Source organism: Protomyctophum parallelum, assembly GCF_964188405.1.
Source record: "Protomyctophum parallelum genome assembly, chromosome: 5".
NCBI classification, from domain to species: Eukaryota; Metazoa; Chordata; class Actinopteri; order Myctophiformes; family Myctophidae; genus Protomyctophum; species Protomyctophum parallelum.
In genome coordinates, this window is record NC_139702.1 from 737,488 (window position 1) to 760,095 (window position 22,608).

General features: G+C 44.1%; 1 protein-coding gene across 1 annotated transcript in view; it reads left to right on the top strand.

Annotated features, from left to right (window-relative positions):
* LOC310859182 (glycine receptor subunit alphaZ1-like) overlaps positions 1-22,608 on the top strand; it is a gene marked incomplete at both ends in the record, with an annotated part of 113,571 nt that overhangs the window by 75,425 nt on the left and 15,538 nt on the right. Inside the window, 2 exons of the mRNA XM_083765583.1 lie at positions 11,198-11,301; positions 16,095-16,205. Coding sequence (XP_083621709.1) covers positions 11,198-11,301; positions 16,095-16,205 — 215 coding nt within the window. The remainder of the gene's footprint in view (positions 1-11,197; positions 11,302-16,094; positions 16,206-22,608) is intronic.

Sequence of the window (22,608 nt, forward strand, 5' to 3'; positions counted from 1 at the left end):
AAAGCAAAGACAACCTCCTGGGTCCTAACAAAGCAAAGACACATCCTCCTGGGTCCTAACAAAGCAAAGACACATCCTCCTGGGTCCTAACAAAGCACAGACACATCCTCCTGGGTCCTAACAAAGCACAGACACATCCTCCTGTCCTAACAAAGCAGAGACACATCCTCCTGGGTCCTAACAAAGCACAGACACATCCTCCTGTCCTAACAAAGCAGAGACACATCCTCCTGGGTCCTAACAAAGCAAAGACACATCCTCCTGGGTCCTAACAAAGCACAGACACATCCTCCTGGGTCCTAACAAAGCACAGACACATCCTCCTGGGTCCTAACAAAGCACAGACACATCCTCCTGGGTCCTAACAAAGCAAAGACAACCTCCTGGGTCCTAACAAAGCACAGACACATCCTCCTGGGTCCTAACAAAGCAAAGACACATCCTCCTGGGTCCTAACAAAGCACAGACACATCCTCCTGGGTCCTAACAAAGCACAGACACATCCTCCTGTCCTAACAAAGCAAAGACACATCCTCCTGGGTCCTAACAAAGAAAAGACACATCCTCCTGGGTCCTAACAAAGCAAAGACACATCCTCCTGGGTCCTAACAAAGCAAAGACACATCCTCCTGGGTCCTAACAAAGTCGACAGTCTATCGTAGTTCATTCATTAATGTTTTGCTGTTTGTTGTGGTTTTGGTTTTGGTGGGTGTTACCTTAACTAGCTGTTTGTTGTGGTTTTGGTGGGTGTTACCTTAACTAGCTGTTTGTTGTGGTTTTGGTGGGTGTTACCTTAACTAGCTGTTTGTTGTGGTCTTGGTGGGTGTTACCTTAACTAGCTGTTTGTTGTGGTTTTAGTGGGTGTTACCTTAACTAGCTGCAGTGCTTAATTCCCCCGTTATGTGCCTGGCTGTTTGATTGGCAGCTATAGGATCCTATACCTACGCACGCACGCACAAACGCACGTGCACGCACGCACGCACGCACGTACCAGAGCGCAAGCGGCAGCTTCCGCAGTCCAGCTCTGGCAAGCTCCACCTTTTATTAAGCTCTGCATGGCGTCGTAATACCTGATTTTACACTTTGTTGCTCTCTGAAAATAGCAGATCTCGCATATCCCGCCTACAGTTGATACAGAACTCTGCTGCTTGTTTCGCTTACTAATATGAAGAAACAGGAACATATTAGATGCTGGTGCAACTAAGACATCCGTGCCTCTGTTTAAGTCACGTTTGAAAACGTACCTCTACTTCACAGAGTGCTTTTCTTAACCATTCTATAGGTGATTGTACATACTCAAATGCTATTTGTTTTTGTCTTTTTCATACTGCCTGTGGTTTTTTAACATTGCTCTGTGCAGCACTTTGGAACCATGTTTTGAAAGGTGCTATTTAAATAATATTCATTATCATTATCATCTACAAGCTTGTAGATCAGCTTCAACACTCGACGCAACCAAACACAAAAATGACCTAGCCAAGTAGGCCAAGTCCTAATTGTGTGTTTTCAGTGATTCTCGCCTATATGTATGAATGATACTACTGTAGGTTGCTATAGGAGACTAATACAACCGGAAATGAACCGGAAGTGTAAACTCTGCCTCCATCTGCCTCAACATTATCAGATGTAGAAAATTACATTTATCTCGGATTCTATTCACAGATTGCGTTTTTGGTCAAAACAAGCTATATCTAAAGGGCCGTAACTAAAGTCCGCCCCTACAGACAGCCTTCGCTTACATTCAGGACTCATCTCGGGTCCCGTGAGTCGACACAATAGGACAAAAACACTGAAAAACACTGGCGCTTTTGGAAGAATTCATTAATTAATCCTCGGCAGTAATGTGTAAACGGTAAACAGTCTGCATCTAGAATACTTTTCACAATTAACCGATGAATTTCAACCAATTTTAACCACTTGCTACAGTATACACATCATATACAGTATTGCTATATGAACTTGTAGATCTGCTATTTATTTATTTATTTTTCATTGTGAAAGTTTGTGCATTAAGCTTTTTTTTTTTTTTTACCAAAATATTTGCTTCTGGGGGTGCTATTTTGAGAAGGGGGGGGGGGGGGGCGACTAACATAGAAACATGTCCTTTTTTGTTTGTTTGTTTGTTTGCCTTTTGTAGAATCAGCCTCATCAAGTACTCAAATGCAAAATAATTACTCTACTTTTTCACTCCAATTTACAGTAGCCAATTATGTCTTACCACTTCTCTCCCCAATGTAGTTGTTATGTCAATGCATTCCTCCCAACTCACTAATGTGTGTTGTTGTCACTGCTGTTATATTCCACTGCACTCAGCCTCTGTCACACGTACAGTATGCACTCAGCCTCTGTCACACGTACAGTATGCACACAGCCTCTGTCACACGTACAGTATGCACACAGCCTCTGTCACACGTACAGTATGCACTCAGCCTCTGTCACACGTACAGTATGCACTCAGCCTCTGTCACACGTACAGTATGCACTCAGCCTCTGTCACACGTACAGTATGCACTCAGCCTCTGTCACACTTGTCCTTACTGTGGTTGACGCGCACGCACGCAAACAATCTGACTTATCAGATGTGACTCGTCACATTTAATTGTCAAATTGACTAGTCAGGTTTCATCTTGCATGCATTTTAAACACTTAAAAGTGCTGATGTATACAAGCTTGTACATTTTGTACATCTGCTATTCTGGGAACCACTGTTCTCACTAAGAGTTTTCTGAAAGAAAAAAGCTGTGAAATGACACAGCTGAGTTTGGTTAATGACATCGATGAGTGCAGTTGTTGGCCTACCTACTGTGTACAGTAGACACATGAGCATGTAAAAGACACACTAAAAGCACACTAGCTACTGTATGTTTGGCTGAGTGGAATTCTACATTTCATACTTTTTTGGGGGGGGTTTCTTTTTATCTCTCTCCAAGTTATGTAGGAAGAGTTTTAATGGAACCACAACAAGTCCTGTTAAGACATGATTATCACATCAAGCCTTTCAGCTTCACTGCTTCACATTGTCGTTGCTGTCGGGCAGAAACCTCATATCTCCAGATTTACTTTTCTTTTGATGTTTTCCCCCATAAGTTAATGTCCTACTTCATCACCACCAGTGGTGGAAAAAGTACTCAGATGTTTACTTAAATACAAGTATCAATACTGCAATGTAGAAATAGGCTACTCTGTTACAACAAGTAAAAGCCAAGAATTCAAAATGTAAAGTAAAATTACACTACTATTGTACAGAATGTCACGTTTAATGTTTACAAATTTGTAATCTTTGTGTATATGTATATATATATATATGGCTGAAGTGGTTAATGTATGTTTTGTAATAATAATTGTAGTGGAGTAGAGGCACCTGTGAGATGCAGTTGAGTATAGTATAGGCTACTGGGAATTGGAAATACTTGAGTAAAGTAAAACATGCTCCCTGGCAGTTAGGGGGTTAATCAGACCAGTGTGTGTCCAGTGGAAACCTCGTATGAATCTGATCTCAGGTCAGAATGGGTTAATATGGAATAAAGATCTGTTTAAACACTTTAACCCAAAATTGGCTATTTGAAAATAAACGATCTACAAGCTCACAAGACATTGTATTTTCAAATATTCTTAAAAAACACAATAGTTTTTAGACATTTTAAACAGCACCAATCTTGTATGGGGGTCCCTAGGGCACCAAATATTTTCAGAGGAGGGTCTGCGGTCAAACACTAATTTGGGAGTTCTCGATATGAAAAGTTAGAGAACCATGCACTTAGCTATGGCCGCCCCCAAATTAAAAGGTAATATAATGCCTGGGCCGTGGCTCAGCGGTCCAGGCACCGTGGCTGGTAATCCAGTCTGGGTTAGGGTGCCGCGGGTTCTATTCCACTCCCGATCCAGACTTTACTGCATACCGTCTCTCTCTCCATGTCCTGTCAGCCTACTGTCTATCCCTCCATAAGGCAAAAGCCACAAAAAAAAAACATCTTTAAAAATGTTTTATATATAATTGGAAACAATACAATTGCAAATAGCTGCAAATAGTCATACCACGAGCTCACACCATGCGATTTACACTTCTCATTCTAACTTTTTGTGGTTTAAATTACCGCCCTACTTGATCATACTAACTAGCGTCACACAAAAGTATCAAAAGTAGAACATCTACAAGCTCGAAATGAGGTGCGAAGCGGTGCACTTTGGGCTTGTAGATCTGCTACTTTTGCTGTTTTTTTATTTATTTGAATGACGAAAAGAGAACAGTTTTCCACCCGGCAGAGACGATGTATACAGAACTAATATTTTACCAAATTATTCCCTTTTTTTGTATTTTGTATTTTATTATAATCATTTTGTTTTATCAATACATGATTTATGTATTTACTTTAGAAGGGACACCAGGTTCAAAGAAGTTCAGCCAACTCAACTGTTCAACAGTAATAGTTTTGTCAACAAATGAAAAAAAAAGGGAAAACATGAAACAAGGTGGAAAAAAAAGACAATACATGAAAGCAAAAAAGCTAAACTACCGCGGCACGGAAGCAATGCCAGAGAGATGCGCGGCGAGAGAGAGGAGTGATAAAAGCGTGTTTCTTCTGCACTCGTTGTCAATTATGTATCCTTCCATTCCTGCCTATAGCTGGTGGCTTTCACACCCCCCCCGCAACCCCCCCCCCCCCCCCCCCACCCCCCACACACACACACACACACACACAGGAAGCATTTGTCACATTGCATCCATCAGTCTGTACAAGGATTCAATACACCTAAGGACACACATATGGCACTCCATACAGTCAAACTGCCTATAACAGCCATTAGTTATGTGTACATACAGTCAAACTGCCTATAACAGCCATTAGTTATGTGTACAATGGATTCAGAATCATGATGGTTCATACAGAGTGGAGTATGGATGTCAGCATACCAAATTGACAGATTGTACTTGATGGTGAATTTTAAAACATCCTCCCCAATAACAGCATTTTTCTGTTCAAATGTGAAGCAGAATGATCAGAGGAATCAACACAGGCCGATTTTCCCTGCAGCCGAAGTTCATCCCATATGTTGGGCCTCAGTCAATCCAAACCCCTAAACCTACCCTCTAAATGTCTAAACCTGAACCCCTAAACCTACCCTCTAAACCCCTAAACCTACCCTCTAAATGTCTAAACCTACCCTCTAAATGTCTAAACCTGAACCCCTAAACCTACCCTCTAAATGTCTAAACCTGAACCCCTAAACCTACCCTCTAAACCCCTAAACCTACCCTCTAAATGTCTAAACCTACCCTCTAAATGTCTAAACCTGAACCCCTAAACCTACCCTCTAAATGTCTAAACCTGAACCCCTAAACCTACCCTCTAAATGTCTAAACCTGAACCCCTAAACCTACCGTCTAAATGTCTAAACCTGAACCCCTAAACCTACCCTCTAAATGTCTAAACCTGAACCCCTAAACCTACCCTCTAAATGTCTAAACCTGAACCCCTAAACCTACCCTCTAAATGTCTAAACCTGAACCCCATAAACCTACCCTCTAAATGTCTAAACCTAAACCCCTAAACCTACCCTCTAAATGTCTAAACCTAAACCCCTAAACCTACCCTCTAAATGTCTAAACCTGAACCCCTAAACCTACCCTCTAAATGTCTAAACCTAAACCCCTAAACCTACCCTCTAAATGTCCAAACCTACCCTCTAAATGTCTAAACCTGAACCCCTAAACCTACCCTCTAAATGTCTAAACCTAAACCCCTAAACCTACCCTCTAAATGTCTAAACCTACCCTCTAAATGTCTAAACCTGAACCCCTAAACCTACCCTCTAAATGTCTAAACCTGAACCCCTAAACCTACCCTCTAAATGTCTAAACCTGAACCCCTAAACCTACCCTCTAAATGTCTAAACCTAAACCCCTAAACCTACCCTCTAAATGTCTAAACCTGAACCCCTAAACCTACCCTCTAAATGTCTAAACCTAAACCCCTAAACCTACCCTCTAAATGTCTAAACCTGAACCCCTAAACCTACCCTCTAAATGTCTAAACCTGAACCCCTAAACCTACCCTCTAAATGTCTAAACCTGAACCCCTAAACCTACCCTCTAAATGTCTAAACCTGAACCCCTAAACCTACCCTCTAAATGTCTAAACCTAAACCCCTAAACCTACCCTCTAAATGTCTAAACCTGAACCCCTAAACCTACCCTCTAAACCCCTAAACCTACCCTCTAAATGTCTAAACCTGAACCCCTAAACCTACCCTCTAAATGTCTAAACCTACCCTCTAAATGTCTAAACCTACCCTCTAAACCCCTAAACCTACCCTCTAAATGTCTAAACCTACCCTCTAAACCCCTAAACCTACCCTCTAAATGTCTAAACCTACCCTCTAAATGTCTAAACCTGAACCCCTAAACCTACCCTCTAAACCCCTAAACCTACCCTCTAAATGTCTAAACCTGAACCCCTAAACCTACCCTCTAAATGTCTAAACCTGAACCCCTAAACCTACCCTCTAAATGTCTAAACCTACCCTCTAAATGTCTAAACCTACCCTCTAAACCCCTAAACCTAACCTCTAAATGTCTAAACCTACCCTCTAAACCCCTAAACCTACCCTCTAAATGTCTAAACCTACCCTCTAAATGTCTAAACCCCTAAACCTACCCTCTAAATGTCTAAACCTGAACCCCTAAACCTACCCTCTAAATGTCTAAACCTGAACCCCTAAACCTACCCTCTAAATGTCTAAACCTGAACCCCTAAACCTACCCTCTAAACCCCTAAACCTACCCTCTAAATGTCTAAACCTAAACCCCTAAACCTACCCTCTAAACCCCTAAACCTACCCTCTAAATGTCTAAACCTAAACCCCTAAACCTACCCTCTAAACCCCTAAACCTACCCTCTAAATGTCTAAACCTACCCTCTAAATGTCTAAACCTGAACCCCTAAACCTACCCTCTAAATGTCTAAACCTGAACCCCTAAACCTACCCTCTAAATGTCTAAGGTGCTATTTACACGAGGATGGTGTTAAAAAAAAAACGGCAAAATAAAGTACCGTTTAGCGCTGTCATTTAGACGAGAACGGTGTTCTCAGGAGGTGAAAACGCATCGAAGTGAAACTGCCTCCCAGAGTGGAAATCTTTGAGAACGCCGTATCCTATGGTCTCCATATAAACAGGCAAAACGGTGAATCCGCAAAACTTATGACATCATGGCTCACGTTGGCTCACAGCGCATATGTTTATTACATTGATGCAGAGCCATATCATTATGATATAATGGAGTTCCTGAACAAGCCTCCCTCCTCGCCTACAAAGTGCTGCTCATCAGTGATGTTGAATGTAAAACCATGATGTAAATAAAAAGCCTTGTGATAGACGGCAGCCGCGGCAGCAGCGTTTATGTAGCCTAATGTATTATACAATATATACCATCCCGTGGCGCGCCCAGAGCCGTGTTGCGCAGGCTTGCGTGAAGGTTTCTTCTTCTTGTACGTGGGTGACCTGTCTATTTGGCAGCCCGTTATCGCCACCTAGCGACAGTATAGCAAAATAGCACATCATATCATAACGTGTGCGTTCTCATGTAAAGGGTAAGAATAAATGAGAACGCAACGGGACTTTTACGTGTTATATGGAGATGGTCCCCGTCTAAAAGAGGCCTAAACCTACCCTCTAAATGTCTAAACCTAAACCCCTAAACCTACCTTCTAAATGTCTAAACCTAAACCCCTAAACCTACCCTCTAAATGTCTAAAGCTAAACCCCTAAACCTACCCTCTAAATGTCTAAACCTGAACCCCTAAACCTACCCTCTAAATGTCTAAACCTAAACCCCTAAACCTACCCTCTAAACCCCTAAACCTACCCTCTAAATGTCTAAACCTACCCTCTAAATGTCTAAACCTAAACCCCTAAACCTACCCTCTAAATGTCTAAACCTAAACCCCTAAACCTACCCTCTAAATGTCTAAACCTGAACCCCTAAACCTACCCTCTAAATGTCTAAACCTGAACCCCTAAACCTACCCTCTAAATGTCTAAACCTGAACCCCTAAACCTACCCTCTAAATGTCTAAACCTAAACCCCTAAACCTACCCTCTAAATGTCTAAACCTGAACCCCTAAACCTACCCTCTAAATGTCTAAACCTAAACCCCTAAACCTACCCTCTAAATGTCTAAACCTGAACCCCTAAACCTACCCTCTAAATGTCTAAACCTGAACCCCTAAACCTACCCTCTAAATGTCTAAACCTAAACCCCTAAACCTACCCTCTAAACGTCTAAACCTACCCTCTAAATGTCTAAACCTAAACCCCTAAACCTACCCTCTAAATGTCTAAACCTAAACCCCTAAACCTACCCTCTAAATGTCTAAACCTGAACCCCTAAACCTACCCTCTAAATGTCTACACCTGAACCCCTAAACCTACCCTCTAAATGTCTAAACCTACCCTCTAAATGTCTAAACCTAACCCCTAAACCTACCCTCTAAATGTCTAAACCTGAACCCCTAAACCTACCCTCTAAATGTCTAAACCTACCCTCTAAATGTCTAAACCTGAACCCCTAAACCTACCCTCTAAATGTCTAAACCTACCCTCTAAATGTCTAAACCTAAACCCCTAAACCTACCCTCTAAATGTCTAAACCTACCCTCTAAATGTCTAAACCTACCCTCTAAATGTCTAAACCTACCCTCTAAATGTCTAAACCTGAACCCCTAAACCTACCCTCTAAACCCCTAAACCTACCCTCTAAATGTCTAAACCCAATCCAAACCCCTAAACCTACCCTCTAAATGTCTAAACCTGAACCCCTAAACCTACCCTCTAAACCCCTAAACCTACCCTCTAAACCCCTAAACCTACCCTCTAAATGTCTAAACCTACCCTCTAAATGTCTAAACCTGAACCCCTAAACCTACCCTCTAAATGTCTAAACCTGAACCCCTAAACCTACCCTCTAAATGTCTAAACCTAAACCCCTAAACCTACCCTCTAAATGTCTAAACCTGAACCCCTAAACCTACCCTCTAAATGTCTAAACCTGAACCCCTAAACCTACCCTCTAAATGTCTAAACCTGAACCCCTAAACCTACCCTCTAAACGTCTAAACCTACCCTCTAAATGTCTAAACCTAAACCCCTAAACCTACCCTCTAAATGTCTAAACCTGAACCCCTAAACCTACCCTCTAAATGTCTAAACCTGAACCCCTAAACCTACCCTCTAAATGTCTAAACCTAAACCCCTAAACCTACCCTCTAAATGTCTAAACCTAAACCCCTAAACCTACCCTCTAAATGTCTAAACCTGAACCCCTAAACCTACCCTCTAAATGTCTAAACCTGAACCCCTAAACCTACCCTCTAAATGTCTAAACCTAAACCCCTAAACCTACCCTCTAAATGTCTAAACCTAAACCCCTAAACCTACCCTCTAAACCTACCCTCTAAATGTCCAAACCTAAACCCCTAAACCTACCCTCTAAATGTCTAAACCTAAACCCCTAAACCTACCCTCTAAATGTCTAAACCTGAACCCCTAAACCTACCCTCTAAATGTCTACACCTGAACCCCTAAACCTACCCTCTAAATGTCTAAACCTACCCTCTAAATGTCTAAACCTAAACCCCTAAACCTACCCTCTAAATGTCTAAACCTGAACCCCTAAACCTACCCTCTAAATGTCTAAACCTACCCTCTAAATGTCTAAACCTGAACCCCTAAACCTACCCTCTAAATGTCTAAACCTACCCTCTAAATGTCTAAACCTAAACCCCTAAACCTACCCTCTAAATGTCTAAACCTACCCTCTAAATGTCTAAACCTACCCTCTAAATGTCTAAACCTGAACCCCTAAACCTACCCTCTAAACCCCTAAACCTACCCTCTAAACCCCTAAACCTACCCTCTAAATGTCTAAACCTGAATCTTTTCCCAATTGAAAATCCTGTGAACAAAATATTCACCATAAAACATTGTGGGACAATTTGGTCAATAATACAATTACACACACACACACCATTAGTTTAAAAGCTTTGCATGCTTATTGCTTACAGTACATCAGTGTGTGTGTGTGTGTGTTTCACATAATCCTATTTTTCTGCTGTAGGGGCAGTGAGACGTACTGTAACAATACGAATGTACACAGTGTGTGTGTGTGTGTGTGTGTGTGTGTGTGTGTGTGTGTGTGTGTGTGTGTGTGTGTGTGTGTGTGTGTGTGTGTGTGTGTGTGCGTGTGTGTGTGTGTGTGTGTGTGTGCGTGTGTGCACATTTGTGTTTTCCGCATGGCCAAAATATTTGATCCTAGTACAGACATATTTGATGAAGCCTGGACGAAATGGAGATAATATAGAGTACCGCGCGCTGATGTGTGTGTGCGTGCGTGCGTGCGTGTGTGCGTGTGTGTGTGTGTGTGATAGAGAGAGAGACCGACCTAATGTGTGTTTTCTCATGGGTTTGGTGCACACAGATATGATGGGTAAGGACATATTCCTGCTCACTGGCCTTAAGGCCACTAGCAGTTAGGATGGGTCACATGCAGAGGAGACACTTTGTGCCAGCTGAGATGGGTTCACGAGGGACACATTTTCCGAGCAATCCTAATTGGCCCACATCCGTAGGCCCGAGGGAGGGTGGGAGAACTCACTGTGTTTCTCTCTAAAGCAGTGGTTCTCAACCTTGTTTCACCAAGTACCACCTCCAATAAAGTCTTCTGATTCTGATTCTCGGACGGACGGGCGGACGGGCGGACGGACGGACAGACAGACAGTCACACACGGACTGTAGGTCCGTTTAGTTTGTTGTGATCCGTGAACGTTTCGTTGGGCAGTGCTCGGCACAACACCCCCCCCCCCACACCCCCTCCTTTTTCATTTTCGGGAAGATTTCTCATACCACCAGAGGAGGTCTTTTGTACCATAGTTTACACACTACCATTAAGACCTGAGGCCGATTCTACAAATGTCTTCTAAATCCTTAACTATTTGAGTGGTTCTCAAAAATGTCATGTCAAGGACCCTCAAAAGTATGTATTTGGCTGCCGATTTATTATGTTCCAGGGACCCCCAGAAGCAAAGATTTGAGTTAAAAATATTTGTATTTGTATATGTGTGTGTGTGTGTGTGTGTGTGTGTGTGTGTGTGTGTGTGTGTGTGTGTGTGTGTGTGTGTGTGTGTGTGTGTGTGTGTGCAGGTAAATTCACCTGCATCGAGGTGCGGTTCCACCTGGAGCGTCAGATGGGATACTACCTGATCCAGATGTACATCCCATCTCTTCTCATCGTCATCCTGTCCTGGGTGGGTAGCCCCGTCTACAGTTATACAGTCCTGGGGTAGCCCCGTCTACAGTTATACAGTCCTGGGGTAGCCCCGTCTACAGTTATACAGTCCTGGGGTAGCCCTGTCTACAGTTATACAGCCCTGGGGTAGCCCTGTCTACAGTTATACAGTCCTGGGGTAGTCCTGTCTACAGTTATACAGTCCTGGGTGGGTAGCCCCGTCTACAGTTATACAGTCCTGGGGTAGCCCCGTCTACAGTTATACAGTCCTGGGGTAGCCCCGTCTACAGTTATACAGTCCTGGGGTAGCCCCGTCTACAGTTATACAGTCCTGGGGTAGCCCCGTCTACAGTTATACAGTCCTGGGTGGGGTAGCCCTGTCTACAGTTATACAGTCCTGGGGTAGCCCTGTCTACAGTTATACAGCCCTGGGGTAGCCCCGTCTACAGTTATACAGTCCTGGGGTAGCCCTGTCTACAGTTATACAGTCCTGGGGTAGCCCTGTCTACAGTTATACAGTCCTGGGGTAGCCCCGTCTACAGTTATACAGTCCTGGGGTAGCCCCGTCTACAGTTATACAGTCCTGGGGTAGCCCCGTCTACAGTTATACAGTCCTGGGGTAGCCCCGTCTACAGTTATACAGTCCTGGGGTAGCCCCGTCTACAGTTATACAGTCCTGGGTGGGTAGCCCCGTCTACAGTTATACAGTCCTGGGGTAGCCCCGTCTACAGTTATACAGTCCTGGGGTAGCCCCGTCTACAGTTATACAGTCCTGGGGTAGCCCCGTCTACAGTTATACAGTCCTGGGGTAGTCCTGTCTACAGTTATACAGCCCTGGGTGGGTAGCCCCGTCTACAGTTATACAGTCCTGGGGTAGCCCCGTCTACAGTTATACAGTCCTGGGGTAGCCCCGTCTACAGTTATACAGTCCTGGGGTAGCCCCGTCTACAGTTATACAGTCCTGGGGTAGCCCCGTCTACAGTTATACAGTCCTGGGGTAGCCCCGTCTACAGTTATACAGTCCTGGGGTAGCCCCGTCTACAGTTATACAGTCCTGGGGTAGCCCCGTCTACAGTTATACAGCCCTGGGGTAGCCCTGTCTACAGTTATACAGTCCTGGGGTAGCCCTGTCTACAGTTATACAGTCCTGGGGTAGCCCCGTCTACAGTTATACAGTCCTGGGGTAGCCCTGTCTACAGTTATACAGTCCTGGGGTAGTCCTGTCTACAGTTATACAGTCCTGGGGTAGCCCCGTCTACAGTTATACAGTCCTGGGGTAGCCCTGTCTACAGTTATACAGTCCTGGGGTAGCCCCGTCTACAGTTATACAGTCCTGGGGTAGCCCCGTCTACAGTTATACAGTCCTGGGGTAGCCCTGTCTACAGTTATACAGTCCTGGGGTAGTCCTGTCTACAGTTATACAGCCCTGGGTGGGTAGCCCCGTCTACAGTTATACAGTCCTGGGTGGGTAGCCCCGTCTACAGTTATACAGCCCTGGGGTAGCCCCGTCTACAGTTATACAGTCCTGGGGTAGCCCCGTCTACAGTTATACAGTCCTGGGGTAGCCCCGTCTACAGTTATACAGTCCTGGGGTAGCCCTGTCTACAGTTATACAGTCCTGGGTGGGTAGCCCCGTCTACAGTTATACAGCCCTGGGGTAGCCCCGTCTACAGTTATACAGTCCTGGGGTAGCCCCGTCTACAGTTATACAGTCCTGGGGTAGCCCCGTCTACAGTTATACAGTCCTGGGGTAGCCCTGTCTACAGTTATACAGTCCTGGGGTAGCCCTGTCTACAGTTATACAGTCCTGGGTGGGTAGCCCCGTCTACAGTTATACAGTCCTGGGGTAGCCCTGTCTACAGTTATACAGTCCTGGGGTAGTCCTGTCTACAGTTATACAGTCCTGGGGTAGTCCTGTCTACAGTTATACAGTCCTGGGGTAGCCCCGTCTACAGTTATACAGTCCTGGGGTAGCCCTGTCTACAGTTATACAGTCCTGGGGTAGTCCTGTCTACAGTTATACAGCCCTGGGGTAGCCCTGTCTACAGTTATACAGTCCTGGGGTAGTCCTGTCTACAGTTATACAGTCCTGGGGTAGCCCCGTCTACAGTTATACAGTCCTGGGGTAGCCCCGTCTACAGTTATACAGTCCTGGGGTAGCCCTGTCTACAGTTATACAGTCCTGGGGTAGCCCCGTCTACAGTTATACAGTCCTGGGGTAGCCCTGTCTACAGTTATACAGTCCTGGGGTAGCCCCGTCTACAGTTATACAGTCCTGGGGTAGCCCCGTCTACAGTTATACAGTCCTGGGGTAGCCCCGTCTACAGTTATACAGTCCTGGGGTAGCCCCGTCTACAGTTATACAGTCCTGGGGTAGCCCTGTCTACAGTTATACAGTCCTGGGGTAGCCCCGTCTACAGTTATACAGTCCTGGGGTAGCCCCGTCTACAGTTATACAGCCCTGGGGTAGCCCCGTCTACAGTTATACAGTCCTGGGGTAGCCCCGTCTGCAGTTATACAGTCCTGGGGTAGTCCTGTCTACAGTTATACAGTCCTGGGGTAGCCCCGTCTACAGTTATACAGTCCTGGGGTAGTCCCGTCTACAGTTATACAGTCCTGGGGTAGTCCCGTCTACAGTTATACAGTCCTGGGGTAGTCCTGTCTACAGTTATACAGTCCTGGGGTAGTCCTGTCTACAGTTATACAGTCCTGGGGTAGCCCTGTCTACAGTTATACAGCCCTGGGGTAGCCCTGTCTACAGTTATACAGTCCTGGGGTAGTCCTGTCTACAGTTATACAGCCCTGGGGTAGTCCTGTCTACAGTTATACAGTCCTGGGGTAGCCCCGTCTACAGTTATACAGTCCTGGGGTAGTCCCGTCTACAGTTATACAGTCCTGGGGTAGTCCTGTCTACAGTTATACAGCCCTGGGGTAGCCCTGTCTACAGTTATACAGTCCTGGGGTAGTCCTGTCTACAGTTATACAGTCCTGGGGTAGCCCCGTCTACAGTTATACAGTCCTGGGGTAGTCCTGTCTACAGTTATACAGTCCTGGGGTAGCCCCGTCTACAGTTATACAGTCCTGGGGTAGCCCCGTCTACAGTTATACAGTCCTGGGGTAGCCCTGTCTACAGTTATACAGTCCTGGGGTAGTCCTGTCTACAGTTATACAGTCCTGGGGTAGCCCCGTCTACAGTTATACAGTCCTGGGGTAGCCCCGTCTACAGTTATACAGTCCTGGGGTAGTCCTGTCTACAGTTATACAGTCCTGGGGTAGTCCTGTCTACAGTTATACAGTCCTGGGGTAGCCCCGTCTACAGTTATACAGTCCTGGGGTAGCCCTGTCTACAGTTATACAGTCCTGGGGTAGTCCTGTCTACAGTTATACAGTCCTGGGGTAGCCCTGTCTACAGTTATACAGCCCTGGGGTAGCCCTGTCTACAGTTATACAGTCCTGGGGTAGCCCCGTCTACAGTTATACAGCCCTGGGGTAGCCCTGTCTACAGTTATACAGTCCTGGGGTAGCCCCGTCTACAGTTATACAGTCGCAGTTTACTATGAAAACCTGCAAAACCTGTCAGTCAGTCCGTCACACATCGTGACAAGCTCCATATTTGGCCAATACATAATGAATTTTCCATATGTTGATCTGACCTCATCTGACCTCCTCAAACCCTGTACACTCAAGACACTGCCCCCGCTGCCACCCTTAGATCTCCATATATGGAGCTGAGCTGTTCTGACATTCCATATGTTGATCTGACCTCGATCATACCCTGTACACTCAAGACATGCTCCATATATATACAGAATTAATTCCATATGTTGATCTGACTCCCCCATGCCAAAGCGCCAGCACTCGCCCAGCAGTCTGCCGTCACACAGGCGGATGCGTGCACACGACCTCCTCAGGGAGTCATACTGCTGGTATTTTAGGTCAATCTGGTTCTTGTAATAACTTTAACCCATCATGATCTGAGGCTGATAATACAAATGCATTCTAAATCAGTGGTTCTCAAACAGAGAGAGAGAGAGAGAGAGAGAGAGAGAGAGAGAGAGAGAGAGAGAGAGAGAGAGAGAGAGAGAGATAGAGTTTGTGCCTATAGCCTATATAAGTGGGAACGTATAGATGAAAAAGATCACACACATGTGAAGTGAGGGGCGCTCTTATCATCGTACATTATCATGACGTAACATGTCGATTTGCTCAGACACATATGACGTAAATTCTCCTTTCATTGTCAAGGGCACTTAATGTTTGTGTTGGCACAAAAAGGCGATTTGCTCAGAGTTAGGACAAAAAGCTGTATGGGAGGCCCTCAGAAATAGTATGAGGTCTGGGGGAGAGAGAGCAGGGGAGGAGAGGGGGAGAGAGAGCAGCAGGGGAAGAGAGGGGGAGAGAGAGCAGGGGAGGAGAGGGGGAGAGAGAGCAGCAGGGGAAGAGAGGGGGAGAGAGAGCAGGGGAGGAGAGGGGGAGAGAGAGGTTACTAGATCTGAGGGAACCTCTAGTGTACTCACAATGCACTCAACCACATTCGCCGCATTCAGCAAAAGAATATCGTCAAATCCCCAAATTTAGTACTGGTATATGGGACATGTCCCACTGGTACGCGAGAAGGGAATCCCAAGTTTTCCCGACCATGAATCTATAACCGTTCGTCGCCAGGATCAATGACAATGTTGTGATTTATAATATAGCAGCAGGCAGGCTGTATACTTGAGGCCAGTCAATACATTGTCTTCCGTGTTATACAATGATGCACGACTACTACTTTGGGATGTTCAGCAATTATTACATTTCATGGCGTTACAGGTATCTTTCTGGATCAACATGGACGCTGCTCCGGCCAGGGTGGCCCTGGGCATCACCACCGTGCTCACCATGACGACACAGAGCTCGGGATCCAGGACCTCTCTACCCAAGGTACACAGGAAGTGGTGACCTTGACCTCAACTGAAACAGGATGTCGGTACATCAGCTGCCTTAAGCCAAATTCCAATACCCAATATCTCGGCCACTCGCTCACTCACACTCGCTCACTCCAGCATGGCAAATGACGGTGAAATTGGTGACCTGCCAAATATGTGACCATCTTGTTCACACAACTATTACATGGAAGTCTTTAAATACATGGCCTAAATACAGTTAGGTTGAACTCTGCTAATGAACAAACTGCAACAATTGACATTAGGACACATTTACATTATGTGATTGTCTACACGGTTGTCACATATTTCAGCAGGTCACCAATTCCACCATAACACCACCTTGCTGGAGTGACTGAGTGAGAGTGAGCGAGTAGCCGAGATTCTGGGTATTGGAATTTGGCTTATGTCTCACCACATATTTAGGAAGATATAGTCCATTTTGATCTAGAGAGACCTCCTCAAGAGAATATCTGTGTTTCTCTTCGGATTTGAACCCGGTTTGTGCTGACATAGTAACCATTGAGCTAATAGAGCCAGCCTGCATGTCCGGAGGATGAATTGAATCTTGACCATCAGGTTAAAATTGGTGTCAGATCCTGTGTCTAGGTGACCCATGACCTTTGACACTATCAATATGTCTTAGGGCGGCGGTGGCTCAGGGGTAGAGTGCCTGGATGGTAACCGTAAGGTTGCCAGTTCGAACCCGGGCTCCCCCAGAGTTACTGTCGAAGTGTCCTTGAGCAAAGACACTGAACCCCTAATTCAGGGGTACTCAACTGGCGGACCGCTGTCCGCTCTTTTTTTTTTTTTTGTAAAAGTTAATAATATAAATAACATCAGATGGTACATTTCTCATGTGAAATTGCTGCAAAGCCCCCCAAAATGTCCCCCAAGGGCCCCCAAAATTCTGGCGCGCGCTACGCGCGCGCGCAGTGTGGCCTGCCAGGGCGTATAACTCCCGGCCTGATTTGGAGTTCCACTCCGGGCCTGCACTCTGCACCCCATTATTGGTTGGTTGGAAGGGGATCTGATTTGTATAAGCTTGGCTTGACCATACTAAACGGGCATAGAGCCCCGCTCTCCGATGGACGCCACGCATGGGACCGGACCAAGGTCTTATTCAAAAAAATATTTGTGGACCTTCATCATTTCTAGTTGAGGACCCCTGCCCTAATTGCTCCCGATGTGCTAGTTGGTGCCTTGCATGGTTTCCGCTGCCATCGGTGTATGAATGTGTGTGTGAATGGGTGAATGTAATGCACAATCTCTGTAAAGCGCCTTGGATAAAGGCGCTATATAAATGCACCATTTACCATTTACCATTTCTTAGAAAAGCAGGGAGACAAAATACAACCATCCCAATTGTAGAAATTATCAGAATACTCTACCATACATATTGTATACATTATATATATTGTATTTCCATACTCTAGCATACATATTGCATTAACATACTCTACCATATACAGATTGTAGAAGTTATATCGTATTAACATCATTATAATAATTAAATAATTTCATTAAACAAAAAGTTACATAGTGAGGCTTAAGTGGTAAACTCATTAGCTAATGATATTGGACTAAACTATGGCAGCACTCCCTATGTGTTCTGCACCAGCTTGGACTAAACTATGGCAGCACTCCCTATGTGTTCTGCACCAGCTTGGCTGATGGCTTTTAAAAGTGTGATATAGATGGATTATATACGGTACCATATATGCATGTGGTGTGTGTGTGTGTGTGTGTGTGTGTGTGTGTGTGTGTGTGTGTGTGTGTGTGTGTGTGTGTGTGTGTGTGTGTGTGAGAGAGAGAGAGAGAGAGTGCCACAGTCTTGATAGCATGTCTCATATGCATGAGAGACAATTGGACATGAAACACTTTTGTTACGTAACCCTCATTATCAAGTCTCTCTCTCTCTCTCTCTCTCTCTCTCTCTCTCGCCAGTGAATGCATGCGATGTACTGTATTTGTGGTGTGTGTGTGTGTGTGTGTGTGTGTGTGTGTGTGTGTGTGTGTGTGTTTTAAGGTATAAGCACATTAATCCTCTCTGTCTGTGTGATGAGATATTGTTGCTTTCTCTCTCCTACAGTGTTCTTAACATCTCAGTTGGCGTGGCGGCGATGGCAGAATGTAACAGTCTACCACAGAATAACACACATTCAGAGGGCAGAATGTAACAGTCTACCACAGAATAACACACATTCAGATGGCAGAATGTAACAGTCTACCACAGAATAACACACATTCAGAGGGCAGAATGTAACAGTCTACCACAGAATAACACACATTCAGATGGCAGAATGTAACAGTCTACCACAGAATAACACACATTCAGATGGCAGAATGTAACAGTCTACCACAGAATAACACACATTCAGATGGCAGAATGTAACAGTCTACCACAGAATAACACACATTCAGATGGCAGAATGTAACAGTTTACCACAGAATAACACACATTCAGATGGCAGAATGTAACAGTCTACCACAGAATAACACACATTCAGATGGCAGAATGTAACAGTCTACCACAGAATAACACACATTCAGATGGCAGAATGTAACAGTCTACCACAGAATAACACACATTCAGATGGCAGAATGTAACAGTCTACCACAGAATAACACACATTCAGATGGCAGAATGTAACAGTTTACCACAGAATAACACACATTCAGATGGCAGAATGTAACAGTCTACCACAGAATAACACACATTCAGAGGGCAGAATGTAACAGTCTACCACAGAATAACACACATTCAGATGGCAGAATGTAACAGTCTACCACAGAATAACACACATTCAGATGGCAGAATGTAACAGTCTACCACAGAATAACACACATTCAGAGGGCAGAATGTAACAGTCTACCACAGAATAACACACATTCAGATGGCAGAATGTAACAGTCTACCACAGAATAACACACATTCAGATGGCAGAATGTAACAGTCTACCACAGAATAACACACATTCAGAGGGCAGAATGTAACAGAATAACACACATACAGATGGCAGAATGTAACAGTCTACCACAGAATAGCACACATTCAGATGGCAGAATGTAACAGTCTACCACAGAATAACACACATTCAGAGGGCAGAATGTAACAGTCTACCACAGAATAACACACATTCAGATGGCAGAATGTAACAGTCTACCACAGAATAACACACATTCAGATGGCAGAATGTAACAGTCTACCACAGAATAACACACATTCAGATGGCAGAATGTAACAGTCTACCACAGAATAACACACATTCAGATGGCAGAATGTAACAGTCTACCACAGAATAACACACATTCAGATGGCAGAATGTAACAGTCTACCACAGAATAACACACATTCAGATGGCAGAATGTAACAGTCTACCACAGAATAACACACATTCAGATGGCAGAATGTAACAGTCTACCACAGAATAACACACATTCAGATGGCAGAATGTAACAGTCTACCACAGAACAACACACATTCAGATGGCAGAATGTAACAGTCTACCACAGAATAACACACATTCAGATGGCAGAATGTAACAGTCTACCACAGAATAACACACATTCAGATGGCAGAATGTAACAGTCTACCACAGAATAACACACATTCAGATGGCAGAATGTAACAGTCTACCACAGAATAACACACATTCAGATGTCAGAATGTAACAGTCTACCACAGAATAACACACATTCAGATGTCAGAATGTAACAGTCTACCACAGAATAACACACATTCAGATGGCAGAATGTAACAGTTTACCACAGAATAACACACATTCAGATGGCAGAATGTAACAGTCTACCACAGAATAACACACATTCAGAGGGCAGAATGTAACAGTCTACCACAGAATAACACACATTCAGAGGGCAGAATGTAACAGTCTACCACAGAATAACACACATTCAGATGGCAGAATGTAACAGTCTACCACAGAATAACACACATTCAGATGGCAGAATGTAACAGTCTACCACAGAATAACACACATTCAGATGGCAGAATGTAACAGTCTACCACAGAATAACACACATTCAGATGGCAGAATGTAACAGTCTACCACAGAATAACACACATTCAGATGGCAGAATGTAACAGTCTACCACAGAATAACACACATTCAGATGGCAGAATGTAACAGTCTACCACAGAATAACACACATTCAGATGGCAGAATGTAACAGTCTACCACAGAATAACACACATTCAGATGGCAGAATGTAACAGTCTACCACAGAATAACACACATTCAGAGGGCAGAATGTAACAGTCTACCACAGAATAACACACATTCAGAGGGCAGAATGTAACAGTCTACCACAGAATAACACACATTCAGAGGGCAGAATGTAACAGTCTACCACAGAATAACACACATTCAGATGGCAGAATGTAACAGTCTACCACAGAATAACACACATTCAGATGGCAGAATGTAACAGTCTACCACAGAATAACACACATTCAGAGGGCAGAATGTAACAGTCTACCACAGAATAACACACATTCAGAGGGCAGAATGTAACAGTCTACCACAGAATAACACACATTCAGATGGCAGAATGTAACAGTCTACCACATAATAACACACATTCAGATGGCAGAATGTAACAGTCTACCACAGAATAACACACATTCAGATGGCAGAATGTAACAGTCTACCACAGAATAACACACATTCAGATGGCAGAATGTAACAGTCTAACACAGAATAACACACATTCAGATGGCAGAATGTAACAGTCTACCACAGAATAACACACATTCAGATGGCAGAATGTAACAGTCTACCACAGAATAACACACATTCAGATGGCAGAATGTAACAGTCTACCACAGAATAACACACATTCAGATGGCAGAATGTAACAGTCTACCACAGAATAACACACATTCAGATGGCAGAATGTAACAGTCTACCACAGAATAACACACATTCAGATGGCAGAATGTAACAGAATAACACACATTCAGATGGCAGAATGTAACAGTCTACCACAGAATAACACACATTCAGATGGCAGAATGTAACAGTCTACCACAGAATAACACACATTCAGATGGCAGAATGTAACAGTCTACCACAGAATAACACACATTCAGATGGCAGAATGTAACAGTCTACCACAGAATAACACACATTCAGATGGCAGAATGTAACAGTCTACCACAGAATAACACACATTCAGATGGCAGAATGTAACAGAATAACACACATTCAGATGGCAGAATGTAACAGTCTACCACAGAATAACACACATTCAGATGGCAGAATGTAACAGTTTACCACAGAATAACACACATTCAGATGGCAGAATGTAACAGTCTACCACAGAATAACACACATTCAGAGGGCAGAATGTAACAGTCTACCACAGAATAACACACATTCAGATGGCAGAATGTAACAGTCTACCACAGAATAACACACATTCAGAGGGCAGAATGTAACAGTCTACCACAGAATAACACACATTCAGATGGCAGAATGTAACAGTCTACCACAGAATAACACACATTCAGATGGCAGAATGTAACAGTCTACCACAGAATAACACACATTCAGATGGCAGAATGTAACAGTCTACCACAGAATAACACACATTCAGAGGGCAGAATGTAACAGAATAACACACATACAGATGGCAGAATGTAACAGTCTACCACAGAATAGCACACATTCAGATGGCAGAATGTAACAGTCTACCACAGAATAACACACATTCAGATGGCAGAATGTAACAGTCTACCACAGAATAACACGCATTCAGATGGCAGAATGTAACAGTCTACCACAGAATAACACACATTCAGATGGCAGAATGTAACAGTCTACCACAGAATAACACACATTCAGATGGCAGAATGTAACAGTCTACCACAGAATAACACACATTCAGATGGCAGAATGTAACAGTCTACCACAGAATAACACACATTCAGAGGGCAGAATGTAACAGTCTACCACAGAATAACACACATTCAGATGGCAGAATGTAACAGTCTACCACAGAATAACACACATTCAGATGGCAGAATGTAACAGTCTACCACAGAATAACACACATTCAGAGGGCAGAATGTAACAGTCTACCACAGAATAACACACATTCAGATGGCAGAATGTAACAGTCTACCACAGAATAACACACATTCAGAGGGCAGAATGTAACAGTCTACCACAGAATAACACACATTCAGATGGCAGAATGTAACAGTCTACCACAGAATAACACACATTCAGATGGCAGAATGTAACAGTCTACCACAGAATAACACACATTCAGATGGCAGAATGTAACAGTCTACCACAGAATAACACACATTCAGATGGCAGAATGTAACAGTCTACCACAGAATAACACACATTCAGATGGCAGAATGTAACAGT